The 22,652-nt window shown below is 34.8% G+C and overlaps 1 protein-coding gene across 3 annotated transcripts in view; it reads left to right on the forward strand.

Moving 5' to 3' along the window:
- The window catches only part of TCF12 (transcription factor 12), a 450,527-nt gene that overhangs the window by 136,695 nt on the left and 291,180 nt on the right, over positions 1 to 22,652 (forward strand). For all 3 annotated transcript variants that reach the window (XM_077128013.1, XM_077128014.1, XM_077128015.1), the window contains one exon: positions 16,671 to 16,744. In XM_077128013.1, coding sequence (XP_076984128.1) covers positions 16,671 to 16,744 — 74 coding nt within the window. The remainder of the gene's footprint in view (positions 1 to 16,670; positions 16,745 to 22,652) is intronic.

Raw genomic sequence — 22,652 nt, forward strand, 5'->3', positions numbered from 1 at the left:
TGTTGTTGTTTTTAAATAGTAACCGTTCTCATGTGTGTGAAATGGTAACCCATTGTGTGTGTGTATGTTGTTGTTGTTTTTTTTTTTTTGGTATTCTGTATGGTGGGGGTCACATTTCATTCTTTTTTCCACGTGACTATCCCATTATTCCAGCACCGTTTGTTGATTTTTTTTGGGGGGGGGGGCGGTGTGTAGGCTGGGAATTGAACCCCGTTCTCCCACTGCCATTACCACTACCACTGAACAACCCTTGTACCCCTCTCTTCCCTTTGTGATTTTGATTTGTATTTCCATAATCGCTAGTCATGTTAAGCTCTTTTTCTTATGCTTTTTAGCCATTTTTATATTGTCTTTGGAGAAATGTCTATTCCAGTACTTAACTCATTTTTAATTAGGTACTTTGTCTTTATTGTTGAGTTGTAAGATTTCTTTATATATTCTGGATATTAAACCCATATGGGGTATGTGGTTTCCAAATATTTTCTCTCATTGAGTAGATTGACTTTTCATTTTTATGACTAAGTCCTTTGATGCTCAAAAGTTGTTAATTTTGAGAAGGTTTCATTTACTTATTTATTCTTTTGCTGTTTTTGCTTTGGGTGTAAAGCATTGCCTACCACAAGATCGTGAAGATGCTTCTCTTCATTTTCTTCCAGGAATTTTTATTGTACTGGCTCTTATATTAACTCTTTGATCCATTTTTTTTTTTTTTTTTTTTTTTTTTAAAGGAAAGACAGAGAGAAGGAAGGAAGGAAGAAAGGGAAACATTTTTAAACATTTTCTTGTTTTATTGTATTTTGTTTTTCCGTTTTTTGTTACATGGGCTGGGGCCGGGAATCGAACCGAGGTCCTCCGGCATAGCAGGCAAGCACTTTGCCCGCTGAGCCACCGCGGCCCGCCCATCTTTGATCCATTTTTAATAAATGTTTGTGTGTGGTGTGAGATAGAAGTGCAGTTTCATTGTTTTGCTTATAGATATCCAATTCCCCTAGCCATATTTGTGGGAGATTGTTCTTTCCTAATTGCGTGGACTTGTCAGCCCTGGTAAAATCTCAGCTGGCCAAACACATGAGGGTCTATTTCTGAACTTTAAATTTGATTCCATTTGTTGACATATCCATCCTTGTGCCAGTATCATGCTGTTTTGACCACTGTATCTTTGTTATGTGCTTTTAAGTCAGAAAGTGTGAATCCTCCAACTTCATTCTTCTTTTGCAGAATATTTTCGGCTATTCAGGACGCCTTACTCTTCCAAATAAATTTGATAATAACTGTTGGAATTTTTATTGGGATTGCATTGAATTTGTAAATCAGTTGGGTAGAATTAACATTTTAATGTTAATTAACATTACACGGTACAGTACACGATCATCTCCAGAAAAGACATTTTTAAAAAATTCAGCGCCCTTTCTTGGAAAAAAAAAAAAACACTTCGAAAATAGGAATGGAAGGAAGCTTCTTCAACATGATAAAAGGGATCTATGAAAAATCCACAGCTATCATTAGACTCAATGGTGAATACCATTGAGATATACCCACTCTTGCATATCTGAGTAAAATCCACTGAGTATGGTGTCTAGTTCTTTTAGTGTGCAGTTGGATTTGATTTGTAAGCATTTTGTTGAGGATTTTTGAATCTATATTCATAAGAGAAATTGGACTGTCGTTTTCTTTTCTTTTAGTATCTTTATCTGGCCTTGCTATTAAGGTGATATTGGCCTCAGAGAATGAGTTAGGTAGTTTTCCTTCCTCTTCACTTTTTTAGAAGAGTTTGGTATTTATTCTTCTTGGAATGATTGTTTTAATTCACCTATGAAGGATTCTGGTTCTGGGCTTTACATTTTGGGAGAAATTTGATGACTAACTTAATTTCTTTACTTGAAATTGGTTTTACGAGGTCTTCTGTTTCTTCCAGAATCAGGGTAGGTTGAATTATCATTAAAATGTTTTAGAGCTTTCAAAACAATGTTATATTTCTTCTTAAATTGTCACATGCATCTTAACAAAAACAATTACCTCTACTTATATTTTACTGTTGTTCTTTCTTCCTTTCTGTAGCTCCAGATTTCATCTGATGTCATTTTCCTTCAGCTTCAAAACTGTAGTTAGTATGTCTTTTATTTCAGGTCTCTAGGTGATTATCCTGAGCTAAAAGGTTTTTATGGGGCTTGGAAAGTGGGGTTGTTGTGCATTGCCCCGGAATCAAACCTGGGTTTCCACCCATGCATCTCTGAGCTGAGAGATTTTTTTTTTTAAGTATTTTGTTGTACACAGCAAACAAACATACAAACATTCTTGACATGCAAACATTCTATACACAGTGTACGATCAGTGGCTTACAATATCATCACATAGTTTTAGTATTTATCATCATGATCTTTTTTTAACATTTGTATCCAGCCAAAGAAATAAAAAAGAAAAACTCATACATGCCATGCCCCTTACTCCTCCCTCTTATTGACCACTAGTATTTCAATCTACTCAATTTATTTTAACTTTTGTTCCCCCTATTATTTGTTCATTTTTTATCTATATGTTTTACTCATCTGTTCATACCGTAAAGGAGCATCAGACACAAGGTTTTCGCAATCACACAGTCACATTGCAAAAGCTATATCATTATATAATCATCTTCAAGAAACCTGGCTACTAGAACACAGCTGAGCTGAGAGGGTTTTTTTTTTAAACCTCTCGGTGCTTTAAAGTCATGAGTCTGTTGTCTTCTGGCCCCCATTGTTTCTGAGAAGAAGTCAGCAATCATTTATTTTCATAACCTATCAATATAATTTGTCTTTTTCCCTCTTGTCAAATTCAAGATATCTTTCTTTGAATGAACCAGTAGTGGCTTGGTTTTATGCTTTGTTAAGACAGGACTGTGGAAAGCCCAGACCAAGCTTTTCTCATTAGTCTCTTCTCTAGTACACAGAAACTGGCATCTCTGCTTAATCATTTCAGCATTCCAGCTGTAGCTTTCACTGAATTCCTTGTATTGTCCCCATATTTATGCTCAAGATTCAGCTAAGGATTTGAAAGGCATTTAAATGTAAAATTTTGGACATCCCTAACTATAATTTTCCCTTTCTGTGCCCCCTCCTTAATTTTCAATTACTTTAACATTCCAAAGTTGTGTTTATGACTCTTTGGACAAAGGCGAAAGACGACTAAACTGGAGAGTACCCTCGCGGGACAAAATGCGTAAGTTTGGATTTCAAACAGTGATTGTGACTTCCTTCTTTCATTGGTCCCATTCCTTCCAGTTTCTGCTTACTTTTAGTTGTTCTACAGTGTCTTCAATTACTTCCTTTAAAATTTTTTGTCCACTAATTGTTATTTGCAAGAGCATTAGTCCAGTCAGGTTATACTACCATTACCAGAACCAGAACTCATGATTTATTTGGACTAATGCTTGGAAGATACACACTGGCTCTAATTAGCATTTTCATGTTCAGTGTGTGATGATCAATCTTAGTGTAACTGTTCTGCCTTGCATTAGTGGCAGATTGAATTTCTTACTCTGAATATCTTTTTACTGAATGGTGCAATTCCACCAGTCTTCAAATTGATGTATTCTTAAATCGGTGAATTCAGAGTGATGCTCAGGTATGTTTAGTTGTATATGGCCTGTTTATAATCCATTAGGTGTATGAAATCCTTAGATACCCCAGTCTTACTGTATTGTAATATCAGCTTAAGCTTTATATGTGGATGCAGTTTAGATATTTGTTTTTATTTGTAGACCATTTTGAAATTTTGTCCCTCAGAAGTTTAGAGAGTGAAGTAACTGAGTTGTATGTAACTCTGAAAAATAATTACTAGTAATCATTGATAGGGTTTTCATTGTTCTATGAAATATTTTCCTTACCTCATGAAGATCTCTCATATACCTTTTTAGTCAACTCTGTAGCTGAGATGCAATTGCTGTTCTGATTTTTATCACCACAATTTTGTTTTTGTGTTCTAGATTAACATAGAAATGAAATCATACAGTATGTGCTCTTTTTATGTTTGGCTTCTTCAGTCAGTGTAATGTTTTTGAGATTTGTCCATTTTGTTGCATTTATCATTTATCACTATTAATTTGTTGCATTAAATGAATATAACACAGTTTTTTTTGCTATTGATCATTACCTGGATTGTTTCCAGTTTTAGCTATTATTAATGATTAGTTGCTCTGAACATAATGTTAAAGCTTCTCGTTAGACATATGTTTCCCTTTTCTCTTGGATAAATACATAGAGGTAGAATTGTTGTGTCATAGGGTATTTGTATTTTTATCTTTTGAGGAAATTGCCAGTTTCTCAAAGTGTACTACTTTATACTCCCACTAGTAATATGTGAAATTTGGACTCAGATCTTATTTTTATATGAAGATTGTGTGCTGTTATATAACACAGATATTTTAAAATTCTATTGAAATTATTCCTGGTAAATAATATTGACAAGCACTTCTCTAATTTTAATCTAAAAATTCTCTGGATTGGAGATTTGAAAAGTGATATGTTTAATTTATAGAAGCTAAGGCCAACTTTTCCAACCAATCTTAACATCTTGAAAAGTTTGAATGCAGGGTAGTTATTACTATAATTATTCATCTTTAAAAGTTGCAGATATTTTAAAATCACTTAAAATCAAGACTTATGTACTAATTACGATAGTTCAAAATATAAACATCTATTTGTAGATAGCAGTAGTTTTTACTTATGTGTTACTATAATATACATAAATGTGAACAAGAGAGTTTTAATTCATCCTGTTAGGGAACTATGCTAAGTAAGGGGTTTCAGTGGAGTGCCTTCTTGGTGCGGTTTCTTTTTTCCTGTGGCTTAGTCATCAGTTGTATCTTTTACGAAGGCTGAGTTGCAAACTCATGCTATTCACAAGGGTGACTGGGCAGAGGGAATGTGAATGGATAAGTGCAAATCTATAGCTACTATCAGAAAACCTTTCCTTGTATTGAATCAGCAGTGTATTTTATATTAAAAATTAGTTTTATTGAATTTGTTCTGTGTAGTTAGCAGTATAAGTGGTACAGAGTAAGAACTGAATATGGTCTTTGCCCTTAAATTAACTTGAGACAAGATATTAAATGTTGTAAATTTAGGACATTATGTAACTTTTAAGTTATGTAACATAGATTTATAAGCATGATACAAGAAATGTAGAGAACATAGTAAAAATTGGGGAGATTGAGCAAATCTTACCTAGGAGGTTGGGTTTAAGGTAAGCATTGAAACAGTAAGTGGAGGGAAGATAAAAATACTAAGGGAAATAATAGAAGCAGTGAAGTGTTTGTGACTCATACCATCTACAATCAGTATGCCCTCTTGGTTATAGCTGAGAATTTGGATGGAAAGATACCAGAATAGGTATCTGTGTCTTATGCATCTCTGTACCCCAGTGCCATGGATACTACCTAGAACATGACAGTAATGTATAACTTAATAGGTAGGTAATTAATAAATACATTGTAATAGGATTTACAGGGGAGAGGTCATTGTAACTGGATTTTCAAAGGCTTTTTGAAAGCCTTTGACAAAATTGACAAAACCTTGAACAATTGACAATAAACATTTGTGGAATAGAAGAGCTAATCTTCAACTCCAGATTGAGAATTTGGGATTTATTCTGGTAGCGATGGGGCACTGGAAATGTTCACTTTTTGCATCTGGAATAATGTGTTAGGACAGAATGTTTTACGAAGATGACACTGGCAGGATATCACCAGCAGGTGAAGTATTATGAAGTAGCATTTTAGGGAAATTAATCTGGTAGTATGTAAGATGAATCTGGAGAGGGAGAGACACTTGCAAAATAATGTAAATAGTATAACTAGAAAGCTCAACCTGAAAGTTAGTAGTGGGAATGGAAATGAAGGCTCGGAAGACATTCTGAGGAAATGTCTCAGAGAAGAAAACTTAATGTAAGGGTGGTGGAAGGAAAAGGAAAGAAAGAATCGAAGATGTCAGTTTGAGTCTGATCAACCTGGGATATTACAATATTGTCTCCAATATTAGAAACATTTATAATTAGGTTGGAATTTGGTCCAGAGGGATATGAGGAAGAGAAAAAAGGTATATGAGGATTTTGGGTTTGTATGTGGTGAGTTTTAGGTAATAGCAAAAGAACCAAACGAAAGATCGCAGAAGACGTTTGGAGATTCAGTGCCCAAAGTACCAAAATGAGTTTAAGGTTAGTGATGTGCATTCAGAAATTGATCGTTTAGAGGGGAAAGTCAAAATCATAAAGCTAAATAAGCAATCCCAAGGGTTAAAGCATAAAATGCCAAGAACATGGGTTAAAGGGTGGGTACTTTTAGCTTTTTGTTTTTCACACAGAAGGGGAAGAAGTGAAAGTATACATAAATAGAGCCTAAAGGTTTGTGACATAAAGAGATGATGTGCTTATTAACAGGATCAGGGTCCGCAAAATATGATTCCATGGACCAAATCCAACCCTTCATTTGTTTGTGTAAATAAGGTTTTATGGTAACACAAATACCCCCATTTGTTTAAGTATTTTCTATGGCTTTTTAAAAAATGCTGCAATGGCAGAATTGAGTAGTGATACACTGTATGGCCCACAAACCTAAAATATTTACTGCTTGACCATTTACAGCAAAAGTTTGCAAAATTCTGCTTTACAGAGCTAGGAAATGAAGACAAAAAGGGGAGGGCATTTTATTTCCTGGTTGGGAGGCCTTTGATGGTCTGAAAGTGTTCGGTTTTATCCTGTAAACAGATGTTTGCTAAGAGCATTTGAATACCTGCTGTGTGCCTGGTATTCAGTTTTGCTAGTGTGATCTAAGTTAGGACAAGGCTAGATTGCAAGAGATAAACTAATGAATGAGGAAATGGTAAGAGGTGAAGGTAGTGAATTAAAAATTTTCTTTGGTGAAGGCTAGTAAGAAATGATTGGTAGTTTGAACATACATGAATAAGAGGTGTTTAAATATAGGGAAAATATGAAAAAAAATGTAGAGAGTTCCTCTGAGAAAGGCAGAGTGTGTTGCCATTACTGGAATTAATGGTCTAAGACTAGAATGCAGGGAATACAGAGGCCTCATTAGAGGAAACGAATAGAATTGTTTGTGGAATTAAGTTAAGAATAGTAATTGCTCACACAGCTGTTTTTAAATAGCAGATTGTGTTAGGTAATCAGCAAAAATCCACTAAAATGTACTTGATAGTTATGCAGAAACTGCTTTATTGGTACTGACTTATGATCCTAATGGGTACTATAAAAGCAAACAAACAAACCAAAAACCTTTGTATGCAGTTTTCACTTTTGTAAGGTACTATATATTTTTACTTTGTTGTGTAAGTACAATTATAATGTTTTCATCTACTTTCTCTAACCACCAAACCCAAATAAAATCGTCTCATTCAAGAACAGCAGCAGCGTGGACTTTATGAACTTACAGAGCAGTGAGGTGTGTTCTTATTGAAGAAAGAATGTCTGTTTGCTCCTCTGTTTCTCTTCTTGCATAGACAAAAATGGAATGTTTTGTTTTATGGTTGGATCAGGTCAACTATTTTGTTTCATTTATGTATGTATGTATGTGTGTGTGCGTGTGTGTGTGAGTGCATGTGTGTGTGTACCTCCATTCCTTCTTTCTTTGGCCTTGACTAATTTTTAGAATTCCATTTTAATTTGTCAGTTGGCTTTTTAGCAATGCCTCTTTGCTTTTATTTATTTATTTTTTGGGGTAGTGTCGCTTTTCTAGTGGATGATAATGTACATCAACTTCTCATAGTTTCTGCAGTTTAATATTGTACAGAAATCTTATGACCTTGTTTTGTTTACCTTCACCCATGCCTTTCTTTCTGCTATAGTCCTCGTGTGTATTTTATCTACATACATTATAATTCTGTGAATGCTTTAGTTTTTCCATTAAAACAGCTGTTCTTTATGTTTTTAATTTTGTTTTATTTTTATTTTTTTGGTATGTGCTTTAAATAAATTAAAAGGAAAAAATACTCTCTTATGTTTACTATTTCTGTATTCTTTCATCTGAAAATGTCCTTGTTTCACTTTCATTCTTCAGGGTTATTCTATAACCCAGATATAGAATTCTGGGTTGATACCTTCTAGCACTTTTGTTTTTCCATGTCTTCTGGCATCCATATTTCTGATCACAAGTCTGTAGTCATTTGAATTGCTGTTCCTCTCTTTTTCTGACCACTTGCAAGGTTTTCTCTTTATTTTTGGTTGCCAGCTGTTTGATTATCACCATGATATACTATGGATTTCTTCATATTTATCCTATTTGCAGTGCCTTTAATTGGTAAATGTATGTCTCTCACTACATTGTGAACTTTTTGGCTCCTATTTCTTCAAATACCTTTTCTTCCTTTGTGTTTTTTTTTTCTTTTCCATTCTACTTATGTCAAACATTTTAATATTTTACCTGAGGTCTTGGAGGCCCTGTTTATTTTTTTAAAGCTTTTTATCCAATCGAATGACTTCTATTGGTCTCTCATTGAATTCACTCACTTTTTTTCCTGTCATCGCCACTCTTCTCTTAAGCCCATCAAGGGAATTTGTAAAGAATTTTCAGATAATTTTAATTTTTACTTCTAAAACTTTCATTTGTTCTCTTTAATGATTCTTCTCAATTGAGAAGAATCTAATCTTTCCATTCATTACGTATGTCTTTTATTTCATTGAGCATAGTTTTAATAATTGCTTTGATTTCCTTGTATGAAAATTCCAACATCTGTGCCCTTTTGAGATTGGCTTTTGTTGATTTTTTCTTTTGATCTTAGCTCACATTTTACAGGTTCTTCATCTGTTGAGAAATTTTTTATTATATTAGGTATATTTGAATTATGTTGGGAATTCTGGTTTCTGTTGTAGTCCTTCAAAGTGTCTTGCTGTCTCTGTTTTGTTGTCACTCAAAGTGACAATCCTCGTTCCTCAGGTTGGCATTTGCTCGGATCTCAATTTTGTTCTTTTAGGCTCAACTGCATACTGCCTTAAGCCTGCCCTAGAAATGTGTGCTTCAAGACTCAGCCAAAGACTTGTGCACAGATAGAGCAGACATTTGAGACCCCTCCCTTTTGTTTTGGATCCCTTTGTTTTGGGATTCTCTTCTTACTTTGTGGTGAATGTGGTTGCCCTGGCTCTGTCATCTTTGTCTTCAGGCTAGAACAACAGTGGTTTTCTATTGGAATTTTAGTTTCTGCATGCTCTGAGTGCTGCTTGCTTTGTAAAGCTTGAAAAATGGGAAATTTAACTGTACTGGTCCTTAAAAGCTGTTAAAATGCAACTCACCCCTGCTGGCCCCTTCTTCCAAGTTTATGTTATCATCCAAAATCATCCCACTTTATTTCACTTCCCAGAACCTTTAATATGTGTATATATTTCCAGAATTTGTAGAAGCTATCTGTGGGAGTTTACTCCATTATATTTGAAGCACTGCTTCCTAGCTTAGTTTAGACTGCCCTCAACATTTTTGTAATCTGCGTTTAAAAATAACACTCCCTTTAAAAAATGATTTTATTTTACTAATTTTTTTTATTATTAATTAACGGAAAAAAAGAAATTAACCCAACATTTAGAAATCATACCATTCTACATATGCAATCAGTAATTCTTAACATCATCACATAGATGCATGATCATCATTTCTTAGTACATTTGCATCGGTTTAGAAGAACTAGCAACACAACCGAAAAAGATATAGAATGTTAATATAGAGAAAAAAATAAAAGTAATAATAGTAAAAACAAAACAAAACAAAACAAAAACCTATAGCTCAGATGCAGCTTCATTCAGTGTTTTAACATGATTACTTTACAATTAGGTATTATTGTGCTGTCCATTTTTGAGTTTTTGTATCTAGTCCTGTTGCAGTCTGTATCCCTTCAGCTTCAATTACCCATTATCTTACCCTGTTTCTAACTCCTGCTGGACTCTGTTACCAATGACATATTTCAAGTTTATTCTCAAATGTCCGTTCATATCGGTGGGACCATACAGTATTTGTCCTTTAGTTTTTGGCTAGACTTACTCAGCATAATATTCTCTAGGTCCATCCATGTTATTACATGCTTCATAAGTTTATCTTGTCTTAAAGCTGCATAATATTCCATCATATGTATATACCACAGTTTGTTTAGCCATTCTTCTGTTGATAGACATTTTGGCTGTTTCCATCTCTTTGCAATTGTAAATAACGCTGCCATAAACATTGGTGTGCAAATGTTTGTGTCTTTGCCCTTAAGTCCTTTGAGTAGATACCTAGCAATGGTATTGCTGGGTCGTATGGCAATTCTATATTCACCTTTTTGAGGAACCGCCAAACTGCCTTCCACAGTGGTTGCACCATTTGACATTCCCACCAACAGTGGATAAGTGTGCCTCTTTCTCCGCCTCCTCTCCAGCACTTGTCGTTTCCTGTTTTGTTGATAATGGCCATTCTGGTGGGTGTGAGATGATATCTCATTGTGGTTTTGATTTGCATTTCTCTAATGGCCAGGGACACTGAGCATCTCTTCATGTGCCTCTTGGCCATCCGTATTTCCTCTTCTGGTAGGTGTCTGTTCAAGTCTTTTTCCCATTTTGTAATTGGGTTGGCTGTCTTTTTGTTGTTCAGATTTTTGAATGTTGATCTTGTAACCTGCTACTTTGCTGTACTCATTTATTAGCTCTAGTAGTTTTGTTGTGGATTTTTCCGGGTTTTCGACGTATAATTGGACGTTCTGGTTCCTACGTAGATAATATAATCTGTAGGAGGAGCAGGAAAAGGAGAGAACACTTAGAAGGCTCTTTCATCAGGGGTGATGGTGGCTTGGATCAAAATGATAGTGTTGAATATAGTGAGCTGTGTTCATATTTTGGATGTTTCCAAAGTAAATTTAATGGATTGTATCAGAGAGAGACTGAGAAGGGAGATTTTTCTGCTGAGACTCTCAGATTGTCAGAGAGAGGCACCAAGTGTTCTTTCGAGGGATGACTGTCTTAGTCTCTATGGAAGAAACAGCTGGCGATGGTGTTGAGATTTACAGCTCTGGTGTGTAGGTGGAGGAGGAATGTTGCAGTTGCTCCTCAGGTACAGTGAGAGGGCACTTTGTGCATCTAGAACCTTGACACCTAATTTAGGGGAGGTTTGGAGAGAGCTCATGAGCTTTTGTTGGGATTAGGAGGTCTCTTCAGAGATACAGGGCACATCTCAAGCCACAAGGTCACTAGACATTCTCCAGGGTGCTGCTTGTCCTCTGGGAAACTTCCATCAGGGAGTGTGTTTTTCTTAAAAAGAGACACCTGCCATTTCCTTTTGGTTCTCTTTCACTTCTTTTATTGAATCACTGGAATTTCTACAAGGCATTTACATCGGATTGCAGTTATTAATGGTTACATGGCAGAATTATTGTTTGAAAATTGTGTACTCTTTTCTTGATGAAATTAGCCATGTGTCAATTACTTTTTCTAGTGTACTTTAGCATTATAGAGGTAGAAAGGAATATTTGTAGTTGTAAAACTTTATCAACAATGCTAGACAGAATTTATATTGAGTATTTAAAAGCTTCCCTGAGAAGAAGATTTGTTTTAACTTTCTTATTAGGCTTACTTTTTTACATACGTGTATTTGTGTTTTTTAATTAGAGTATTTTATTTGAGAAGTCATAACATAAAGTCTCAGTTTTTAAATAAATAAAAAAAGTTTCTATGTCTAATGTTATATAGTTCACATGAAGCACCGTATCTTATTTTCTCTTAGAATCAATTGTAATTTTAATATTTCCCTTTCCTTCCCTTTCTATATTGTTTTTTTTCCTGGCATGGGCAGCTTCAGAAATCGAACCCGGGTCTCTCGCATGGCAAGTGAGAATTCTGCCACTGAGCCACCGTTGCACCACCCTTATATTGTTTTTAATTAATGTGTGCCATAACAGAAATATATTATTATATTCTAATTGATCCTGTTTCACAGTGAAGCTCTTAAAAACACATTGGTAGATTTATTTCACGGGTATCTAATTCTGAAAAATACAATTAGAAATGGTGGTGGTTGTGTTGTAGATGTATATTATTTTACAGTTGATTGTACCATTTGAGTCTTATCCAAGGTAACATCATTACTGCATAAATAAAACCGAATAAAAAACTGGTGAAGATACATACTCATTGCTTTGATTCTTTTACATTGTTATCTCCCCTTAGAGTTCTGTGATCAAATCTTTTATTAATTCACCCTACAGCAGACAGAAATTCTGCAGTGTATTGTCTTTCCCTTGTTTAAAACAGTGCTGGGATTTGACATTTTTGCACTATATTTTACTTTCTAAAATAAAAAATAAATTGATTGTATTGCTATTCCAAAACAATACAGATATGTGTGTAATATGTACCTCCTGTACTCATCCTCCCAACTTTATATATGCCCCTTTTCCACAGGAATGGATCTTACACATGACACCCAAGCTGGATAGCCCTAGTTACTTACTTTTCTTACCACTTTTGCTGCAAGTATAGCCTCATAAGTTTTGTCCTTTCGCTATTCTTTTACTTCTCTCCTTCTTCCTTTCATTCCTTCAGACCCTCCTCCACTACTGCCTGAAATATTTTTTCCAGTTCCTGTCTCTTTTCTCATTTCACCCTGGTCTTAGGGTGGCAGGATCTTTGGTGATAGGTCTGGTAGTGGCAAGTGGGAGGAAAAGGAACTGGTGGTCTTCAAGTCAGCAGCTTCATTCTTGATTCACTTCTTCACCCCTGGCAGGTCTTGTCTGCGATTCACCAAACCTGGAGTGATGCATTATATACACAATCTCTGTATTATTAATCTTCTCTTTACAGGTCCCAAGTGGGAAAATATAGTTGTTAGGGCATAGAGAAGTCATTCCCCCTCCCCCACCCCCAATTTTTTTTGCTCTAGTTTTTGCTAGTGGTTAAAAACCTTTGTCTATAGGGCTCTAAGCTAGCATGATGAAGGGAAGGGGTAGAATAGAAACTTTGATATAGTTTTATGATTGACTCAAGTCAAAAACAAGTGGTGATGGCAGTGGATGGAAAGTAGACTAAATTTGAGTTCTTCATTAAAAAAAGGAATAATGCCAGATGGTGGGATGGGGCTAAGAAATTTATTTGGGCCTCCAAGAGTCTTACTTTCTGACACATTGAAAACTCAGTTCCCACCTTTTATCTCTTTCTGACACATTGAAAACTCAGTTCCCACCTTTTATCTCTTCATCATGGTCCTAGCCTTTTAAAGAACTGCATGTGTATATAGTAATTTTTTATTTACTTTTCAAATTAAATGTTTTATAAATGAAGGAGGCAGATTGCTTTCATTAAATCTACAAACCATTGTTTTTGGATATGAAGTTTAAAATTTAATGTTTATTCTTTATTGGAAAATGTTTAATAATAGGTACATGGAATCATAACATAAAATATTAAAAGAAAAAGATCATTTAAATTTCTATATTAGTTGAATTATTAATTGCCCCTCTTAAGTTCTGTTGAATAGTAATAGAATAAATTAACTTATTAGAAAGCCAAGCAAGACTCAGAGTTTTTCTACAGTTTAGTTATTGCTAAGCTTTTTTACATCTACCAACTTTTTCTGTTAGTTGAGGAACTACCTTCTCTAAGTCTTGAATTGGTATGTATATATTACAACTGAGAAAGGAAGAAAATAGATGACGATAGTTTAGATGTGTTTCCCTCCTCTCACCACTGTATTGCAACTATGGTGTATTTTCTTGTTGATAAATTATTTTTCATATTTTGATACATTTTTATAATTTCTGTTTGTAACTTCTTCTTTCTGCTTACCTTAGTCTTATGGCTGAGCTGAGGCTTTGGAAAATTTATTATTCCTGTCGTATTTCTGTGTTGATACAGCCATTGTCTGTAGCAGAAAGGAGTCATTTATGCTAAAAGATGACTCTTGCCTTTGTCAGTGCCAGCCACCACTTTTTACACAGTCTGGACATGTTAACAATGAAAGTACAGAGCTCTGAGCTTAAAACCTAGCCAGATCCTTGTCATTCTGTAGCATCCATTGAGTCCCCTGCCCGTCCAGTATCAGTGATATCTAATATTCTTTAGCTTATGGCTCTATTACCTAATTAATTACCATTTTATTTCATCAATCTTTGCTTTTCCTTCGCACTATTGAAGGAATTAGGGCAACTTGATGGAAAATATGGTATGTGGTTTGAAAGAATATTGTGTTTCTATTTTAAATTTTGCCTGAGATGTTTCTAGAAGCTTTCTATCCTTTCCTGTGTTCTCTTTTATGAATGTATCTAAAATAATGCTAGGCCTTATTTATTAATCATTTGACATGAGAAAGTTCAGATTTCATGAAAAAAGTAAGTGATTTTCATTAGGAGTCATCAAAATGTTTCCATTTTATGCTCAGTGAATTTCTTAATGTTCAATGAAAGCACGATTTTTTTGCATAAAATTTTTCGTTAAATGATTTGCAGTCTCATATGTTGTTAAATATTAGTGGTTTTTTGGGTTAATGGTGTCCTTAGTCTTGGATTGAGTCTCATAGGAATTCTATATGCTGTTCTACTTTGTTGACTACAAAGAAAATTCCTGAAAAATAGCCCACATGTAATTGGTGTATAGCAGAGATGCTGAAGTGTTTTTTGTTTGTTTGTTATGATATTCCCCAAATTTATAGAATCTTTCTTGATTTTAGTACTTTAGTAATAATTCTCCAAGAATAAACAAAGCTCTTGGTATCTTTACACATAACCTCTTTGTTTTCAGAGCTTCTGGTTTAGGTGGAATTGTACCTGGGATGTTATTGCTAATATATATCCCTTTTTTCTATATACTTAAGACAAAGTCTTTGAAAAACATATAAAACACTTAATATAGGAAATATAGATTCATAAAAAGAAAATATTTGAGTCCTACTATTACTGAACAAAGGCTGTGGATTCTTTTGCCCGGCATGAACAATAACGAATTCCTGAGACAGTGAGGTTCCAAAGAGAGAGAGTTTATTTACTAGACACGTAGTAGGAGAGCGGACAGCCTAATGGCCCAAAATTTGTCTCCCTGAGTTTAGGGGATTCAAGGTTTTTAAGGATTTTAGCAAGGATAGATGAGGTCATTTCGAATAGCAAGTTGAAAGCCCAGAAAGGAGACAGTGCTTCATTATCATTTCAATAGGAGAACAGAAGCTGAAAGGAAGGGAGGCAGAGCTTATCACTTCAGTACTAAAGGTGTATAAACCAAGTGAAAGGAAGACAAGTTATCTTTAAATAGCAGAGTCTAGCTGATATGATTTACAAGTGTCGGGCTAAAGCTAATTAATGGCTGACTTCAAACTCTTCATTAACATAAAGGCCTTTGCCCTACCAGTAAATGACCAGAAACAGGGAGTAACAGCTCTTACAGACACAAAGGCACAAGATAAAAGGGCTTTTACAATCATTTCAGATATCAGGGCAGCTGAATTATAGTTTAGGGATTTCAGGTATTCCCCTCTATCTACTCCAATATCCCAAAAAAGCAAAAATGAATGTGATATACTAATCAAATTCATCCCTCAAATCCTGATTTCTCAGTTACACTACCAAGTGAATTAGTAATTATGAGACTGTACTTTGGAAACCAACTGGCCCTTTCCCTGCTTTTGTCACCCCATCCCTTCAGTTGACAATTCTTTCCCTATATAAGAACCTTGGGAATCATGGCTAGTCACTGAAGCATTTCTGGCCTTTAATGTATTACATGCCACAATGTCACTTAAATCACAGAGTTCTTCCAGGGATTTTTTTGAAAGGAAGAGAGAATATTGTCATTGTAACATCTAGGTTTTTCTCATGCAGAAATGAAACAAAGACTTCAGCTCCCTGTATTTCATCATAGAAAGCTCAGAAGGATTCCTGACTAAACATGATGAAGACTAGGGTTCTCAAAACAGAAAAGGAAGAAATGGCTGGATGCTTCTGAGTGAGAAATCCTCAATTTTCCCAGCTTTTTCTGTGATAAAGGCTGATGGGGAGGTGAAAAATAATGAGGCTAAAGCTTCAGACAGTATATTAAAGAGTATCATAAACATTTTATGGGTGATGGTTACTGGATCCATTCTCAATGTTGACTTTTCCTCTTAACTTTTATGAAATTTTGTCTGCTATTTAAAATCAGAGTGTGTTTGATTTGAGAGGAGATTGAAGTGCTGCCCACAAAATTACTAACTTAAGTTGTTGTGTCATTTTAAATAATTTTGGTATCTCTAATTACTGTCCTGGTAGAAACCAACTGTATTCAGTTGAACAGTTATTTGACTTAACTTCAGTATATAAGGTTAACACACAATAACCAGACTCTTCAGATTCCTACGTAGGCAGTACCAAAAGAGAAAAAGGTTGGGGTTTATTCACTCATAGAAGTAACAGTGGATGAGGGAAGTGATGGAGGGACCTAGATCAGACCCTATTCTAAGGTCTCCAAAGAAATATTTTGGAATTATGAAATTCTGTAACATATATAGGGCATTGTATGAAGTCTTGTGGAGCCTTGATGAAAATACTTTGAATTGTTTTCTACAGGTTTCTGGGTCAAAAATGGATATACATCCAAAAGTTCCACTTAAATGCAAATTGCAGTTTGTTGAATTGTACTTTTCCTATACCATACCAAAAATACCTATAAGGTATCTCTTTGGGTTTTTATCTTTCCTTCTCTTCTCTTCTTAGGTATGGATGAACGAGGAGGAACAACATCCTGGGGAACGAGTGGTCAACCAAGCCCATCCTACGACTCATCTAGAGTAAGTCTACTTGATTAAACCTGTAAAGATAAATTGCAGAATAAGTTCTTTCATATATGAATTCTGTTTTCTAAGAGAAAGAAACACTATCTTATTTTCATGGAAATATAGAATATTCAGTGTCTTCATATTAGATTTAATTCTTTGTATAAATTGGCATACTGTTCTGGAGGTGGGGTGGGGTGGGTATTTTATCTCCTACAATTAAGGAAATGTTCTTGGTGTTATTTCTGTCCCTGGACTGTTTGTTTATAGTATTCTTTTCTAAAGTTGGAAGAGCTTGGAATGCTCCACTGGGTACTATTGATGCTCACATAACCATTTTTGTGTGTGTGTTTATTTGCCTTGAGAGATGGCAGTGGCTTTCAAAGCACCAGCTTCCAATGCCCACCCCCACCCCATCCCCCTACCATGTTCTTGCTTCCAGGGTCATCAGCCATTTATATCAGGGACTGTATGGCCCTATCTGTCTGAAGCATTTCAAGATAGACATAATAGATGACATTTCTTGGCTGAGAATAAAAGAAAACAGGCCCAAGCTAACTTTCTATGTACTGAAAGGTCAAAAGTTAGAACAGTTTCCAGTAAAAAAAAAAAACATGCTTTTTAGATTGAGAGTGGGAAATGAAAAATTAGACCAAAGAATTAACAATAAAATTAATCTGTGCTTCCAGACTTCCCAGTAAACAGGTGAAGTTAAGAGATATCTTTTCCAAAAGACCATACTTCTAATGAATAATGACTATTCCTCATCCTTCAAGGGACGAATATCAGGAATAAAATTTATGGATCCTTAACCCTAAAAGCAAATTGGCTTCATAGTCTTCAGTATTGGTTCCATTGTACTGCATTGAAAAATGCTGAGTGAAAGAATGGCTTTGCTGTCATGTTTGGCTCTACTCAATTTATTTTGAATACTTTGGGAAGAGCTGGGACGGTCAGGTGAAATTAAAAAAGATACACAGAAAGACAGTTAAACATAGATTTCTGTGTTTCTCTTTTGGACATCAGCGGCCAAGAATACTGGATGTATTGTAAAGAGCACTGCCCCAGGTATCAGAAGACTTGGATTTTACTGTTGACACTACTCCTAACTAGGCATTTGGTCTTGGACATGTTATTTTATCTTGGGGTGGTTAAACTGGCCCAAATTTCTTTCCAATTTAAAAGTTTCTCATTCTCTGAATTAATACTGTGACTAGAAAAGGGAGATTCTCTATTTAGATTGTGGAAGAAATCATTTTATGTAGTAGAGATCTCAAAATAGAGATTTTCTATTAGAGGCTTGGATTATTGAATATGTCATTTCTTAGAATTCAGTAAATGGTGCCTTTGTACTTCGTTTACTTCCCTTTCAAGCTTTCAGCTTTTTCTACTTGAGTATTACATAAGATTTTAAGATAGAAGAACATAATAATATACTCATGATCAATTTGTTATCATGCAATTAAGTCTGACTCTAGAGATGGACTCCAAAGCGAATCTTGCTTTTCTTTTTGTTATTTTATCTGTAGGTCAAACATGAAATGCTGTATTTTTGCTCATTTTTTTTTTGAATATACGTTGTGTGTCATTTAAAGTTAAATTTATTCTGTAGTAAGCTAGTTTCCTATTTTAAGAACCCAGATTAATCTTTGGATACTCCTTGTCTTCCATTGAATTATGTACATTTATATGCCCACCCATCTATTGAGAGAGAAGATAGGGGCGACCCATCATTATTTTTGCTCCCATTGAAATCCACTCTTTTTTCTCCTGTTCTAGTCATAGTTTGAACCTAAATAGTCTAGTGAATTAAAGAGATTATATCGTATTTACAAAAATAGGGATACAATTTTAAATTATTTATTTCTTCCATTAACTCTTTTCACTAGGCTTTTAGCTTTATGTGATAACACGTAAAGTTATCTTTGAAGCCTTCTTCGGAGCTCTTTGATAGGAAGATTCTTAGTTATCAGGAGTTCTATCATTAAACTCCATTCACTATCCTGGCCATTTTTTTAATAATCATAGACATAAGTGAATATAACTTTGTTAATAAGAATCTCACTCGAAGATTTCAGTGTGTTGTTTTTAAATTATGAACTGAACACTGATATTGGCCAAAACTCAGTTTTGACACATTGTTAGTAAATTAATTGTCATTTTAAACTTTAAAGAAATTGCAGATACTTTCGTAGAAATCATGTGAATGAAATTTAGACTTTATCATATTGTGTAAATATCATATGTTCACAGCAAATAGCATCATAAAAAATAATTTGATTTTCAATGACATCACTACAAAGAAAATGTTTAATTTTACTTTTAATAAAGTTTGGAAATGCTTAGTAGGCTACAAAAAGAAAACTAAAAGAAAATTGTGAAATGAGTTGTTTGGTGGAGTTATAAAACACAGGCCTTGAATTTACATGAATTCAACTACTGAATTGCTGTATCCCCCTCCCCTACTACTTCTTCTCTTCCATCACCCCTCCCAACAAATTATTCAAAAGGAGAAACAAGAATTTTTTGCAGTACTATGAAACCATATTTGGTACATGAAACCTATTATATTCTTTATGTTGCTATACATATCATTCTACAGGATTGTCTACATGAAGTCATGTGATGAGAGGTAGGGACCTTCATACCAGCAGAACTCTTTTCTAGTTTGCCTGTCCCTTTTTTTCCCAAATCTAACAGAAAAGTAACCTCACAGTGAAGAGGTGGTTGAGTTTCTGGTTATCAGAACTTCCCACAGCAAATTATTCCTTGAAGAGTTTTTAAGGCCGAAGAATATTATGATTTTTCTTGATTATTGTAGTGTTAATGATTTATTCTAGTTTTAGGTTTTTCTTTCTTTTCCAAAGGCTGTATAAGAGCCAGGCTCCTGAGCTATTAGCTATTCTGCATATGAATCCCAGCTCTGTCACTACCTGTGTAATTCTGGGCACACTGCTTAAATTTATTGCATTTCAGTTTACTCATTTACAAAATGGGGGAAATAGGGTCACCTTTCTAAGATGGTTGTGAGGATTAAATGAGATAATGTATGTAAAATGCTTAGCTCGGTATCCACTGCACAGCAAGTGCTTTAGCGTTGACTAAGAATTATTTAATTCAGTCACACATTACATAGTTTTGTTTCTTTTAGACTTGTAAAGAATGTAAATAAAAATCTATTTCCCTTTCCATTCATTTGTCCATTTCTTTTTTTTTGGAGAACAAAAGTTTCCTCCTGCCAAACTTTGACACAGAAGTTTTAGTCTCTGCCTAATGTACTACCTTGTACATATGGAGGCTTTACAGAGTTGTTTTTTTTTTAAACATGTTTTTTAAATTGTGAAATATATACACACACAAAAAGCAATCTTTTCAAAGTACATTTTAACAATTAATTACAAAACTGATTTCAAACTTTAGTATTGGTTACCATTCCACATTTTCAAGTCTAAAACACTGGAAGCTAAAAGAAATATCATTGTGGTGATTCAGCAGTCTTACTCATTTGTTAGTCCTTTCTTCTCTGTTATAACCCCTCCTTCTTTGATCCTATTCCCAGTCTGTAGGGGTCTTTGGGCCATGTCCATTCTAACTTTTTCCTATTGAAGAGGGTGTCAATATAGGATAGGGGGGATGGAATTAGTTGATATTCCATCTGAGAAATCAGACGCTAGCCCCTGTGGGTTTCAGGACTTACCTGTCCTAAAAACCCTCTGGAGGTTATAGATTTCAGGAAAGTAAACTTAGTACATGAAACTTTTGTAGAGGCTCAGTTCAAACCCTAGGTTTTCTTTAGGGTTAACAAAAATGAGGTTACTTGGGGTTTGACAAACCATGGCAATTAGCAATGTCTAGCTGAAGCTTGCATAAGAGTAACTTCCAGTATAGCCTCTCAACTCCATTTGAACTTTCTTAGCCACTGATACCTTGTTTTGTTACATAGTTTTTTAATGTGCTTGCTGAATATAATCAAGTTGGAAAACAAAGCTGATTGAAAATGGTGAAGCTCAAAGTACATAGTGGTGGTATTAATGGTGATATGCCTCTCTGTTATGCTTAACAAATTGTTCTAATTGGTGATACTGCAAAAAATCATTTAAGAACACAGACTTCAGATACTTGTACTGTGTGACCTTAGCAATGAACCTCTTTGTCCCTCAGTTTTCTTATCTCATAAAATTATGATAATTTTATATATGCCTTGTAGGGTTGTGGTGAAGAGGGAATGTAATAAATGCTATGAAGTATTTAACTTTATTTATTGGCACAGTAAGTGGAAGCGGATATTAATTACCACTATTACCACCATCATTGTAATCTCAAAATACCTAATAATCCATTGTGCATTTTCATGATTATATTTTTTGCTATACAGATTCTCTTTCTGCCGTGTCTGATATTTAAGTGTGTGAAAATCCCAAAGGCCATGTCTTCTTGGTTTTCTTGCCCTCTTTATTCCACTGCCCAGTGCAGGCCAAGCTCAAAATGAAGTCCTAAAGTACCACGGAGGTTTGCATTCTGGGCTGGGGATTATGGTGGGGCTCACAGGAGAGGCGCAAAATCTTGACGTTCTTCCAAAATAATGGAATTTGTCCTCTCTTAATTTAACAGATAAATGTGAGTTCATTGGTAGGTAACCACTAAGTGGTAATTAAGTGCCTCCCCTGACCCTACCCTTCCTGCTTGACTTCTCTACCTAAGAGTAGCAGAAATTGCCTGATGATCAGAAATTACATATTTATAGACATCATCAGAATTGAGATTTGGCTTTTTAATCATGGATATTTTTCAGGCTATATATAAAATATTGTGAGAGTTATTTTTGGAAAAGGAAGCAATAGAATTAGGATGCTTTTTTGTTTAATGGCTAAAAATTTCTATCAAGGATTTCCCTTCTCTTTGTAATGTCGTTTACACAATGAAATAATCACGTCAATTGCTGTTTCTTCCTGCCCTCAGCATTTTACAGTATCATAAAATTTTGTAAGCTGAAAAGTATATGAGTTATCATTTATGTAAAACCTCCTTATTTCATAGGTAAGAAAACTGAAACTGAAGTTGTGATTTGACTAGGTTGTATAACTAATTAATGAGAGATCCTGGTCTAGAACTCAGATATTCTGAATCCTATTCTAGTACTTTTCTAATTTCCTTTCATTATTATTTCCCAGCTCATTAAAAAAAAAACTGTCCTAAATTTTCTGCAGTGTACTGAAGATCTGGAAATGGATGAGAGGTGAAAGGTTAAAAAGAAAAGAGGATCTGCAATGGTTTACGAAAGATGAAACAGGAAAAGAGTTGAACATGATATCGTTAAAAAAAATTTTTCCTAGCAAGTATAGTAAATTGTGAAGTAGAATAGCATAAAATTTAGGAGCTTAAATATTGAAATCAAGTTTCTTGGGTTGTATTTCTAGTACTCTTACTTCCTAGCTCTGTGGCAAAGCCAAGTCTCTTTGCTTCACGTGTCTCTCCCCCCTACCTTTCCTGCCCCCCATTTATAACAGGGGGTTATGATAACTACTTCACTGAAGTTCAGGAGTTAGGCCTATTAGTAGAGAAGGGGAAAACCAGTTATGTGGTGAGTTGGCTTTAAAGTATTTGGTTTAGCTGCTGTGTATGACATAACAAAATTATTTCAGGGAGTTTTTATTAAGAGATAAATAGTAGTATGATTTGAGGCCTTTATTTTTTTTGGTATGCTTATGGTGGGGCCACATTTCATTCTTTTTCCATGTGAGTATCCTGTTATTGCAGCACCATTTGTTGAGTTTTTTTGTTTTTTCCTTTGTTTTGCTTGTTTGTTTGTTTGTTTTTGGGAAGTGCATGGGCCAGGAATCAAACCCAGGTCCCCCACATAGCAGGCAAGAATTCTACTACTGAACTACCTGTGTACCCTTAGGCCTTTCGTTTTGATTTTGGC

This window comes from Tamandua tetradactyla, chromosome 14, assembly GCF_023851605.1.
Source record: "Tamandua tetradactyla isolate mTamTet1 chromosome 14, mTamTet1.pri, whole genome shotgun sequence".
Lineage (NCBI taxonomy): Eukaryota > Metazoa > Chordata > Mammalia > Pilosa > Myrmecophagidae > Tamandua > Tamandua tetradactyla.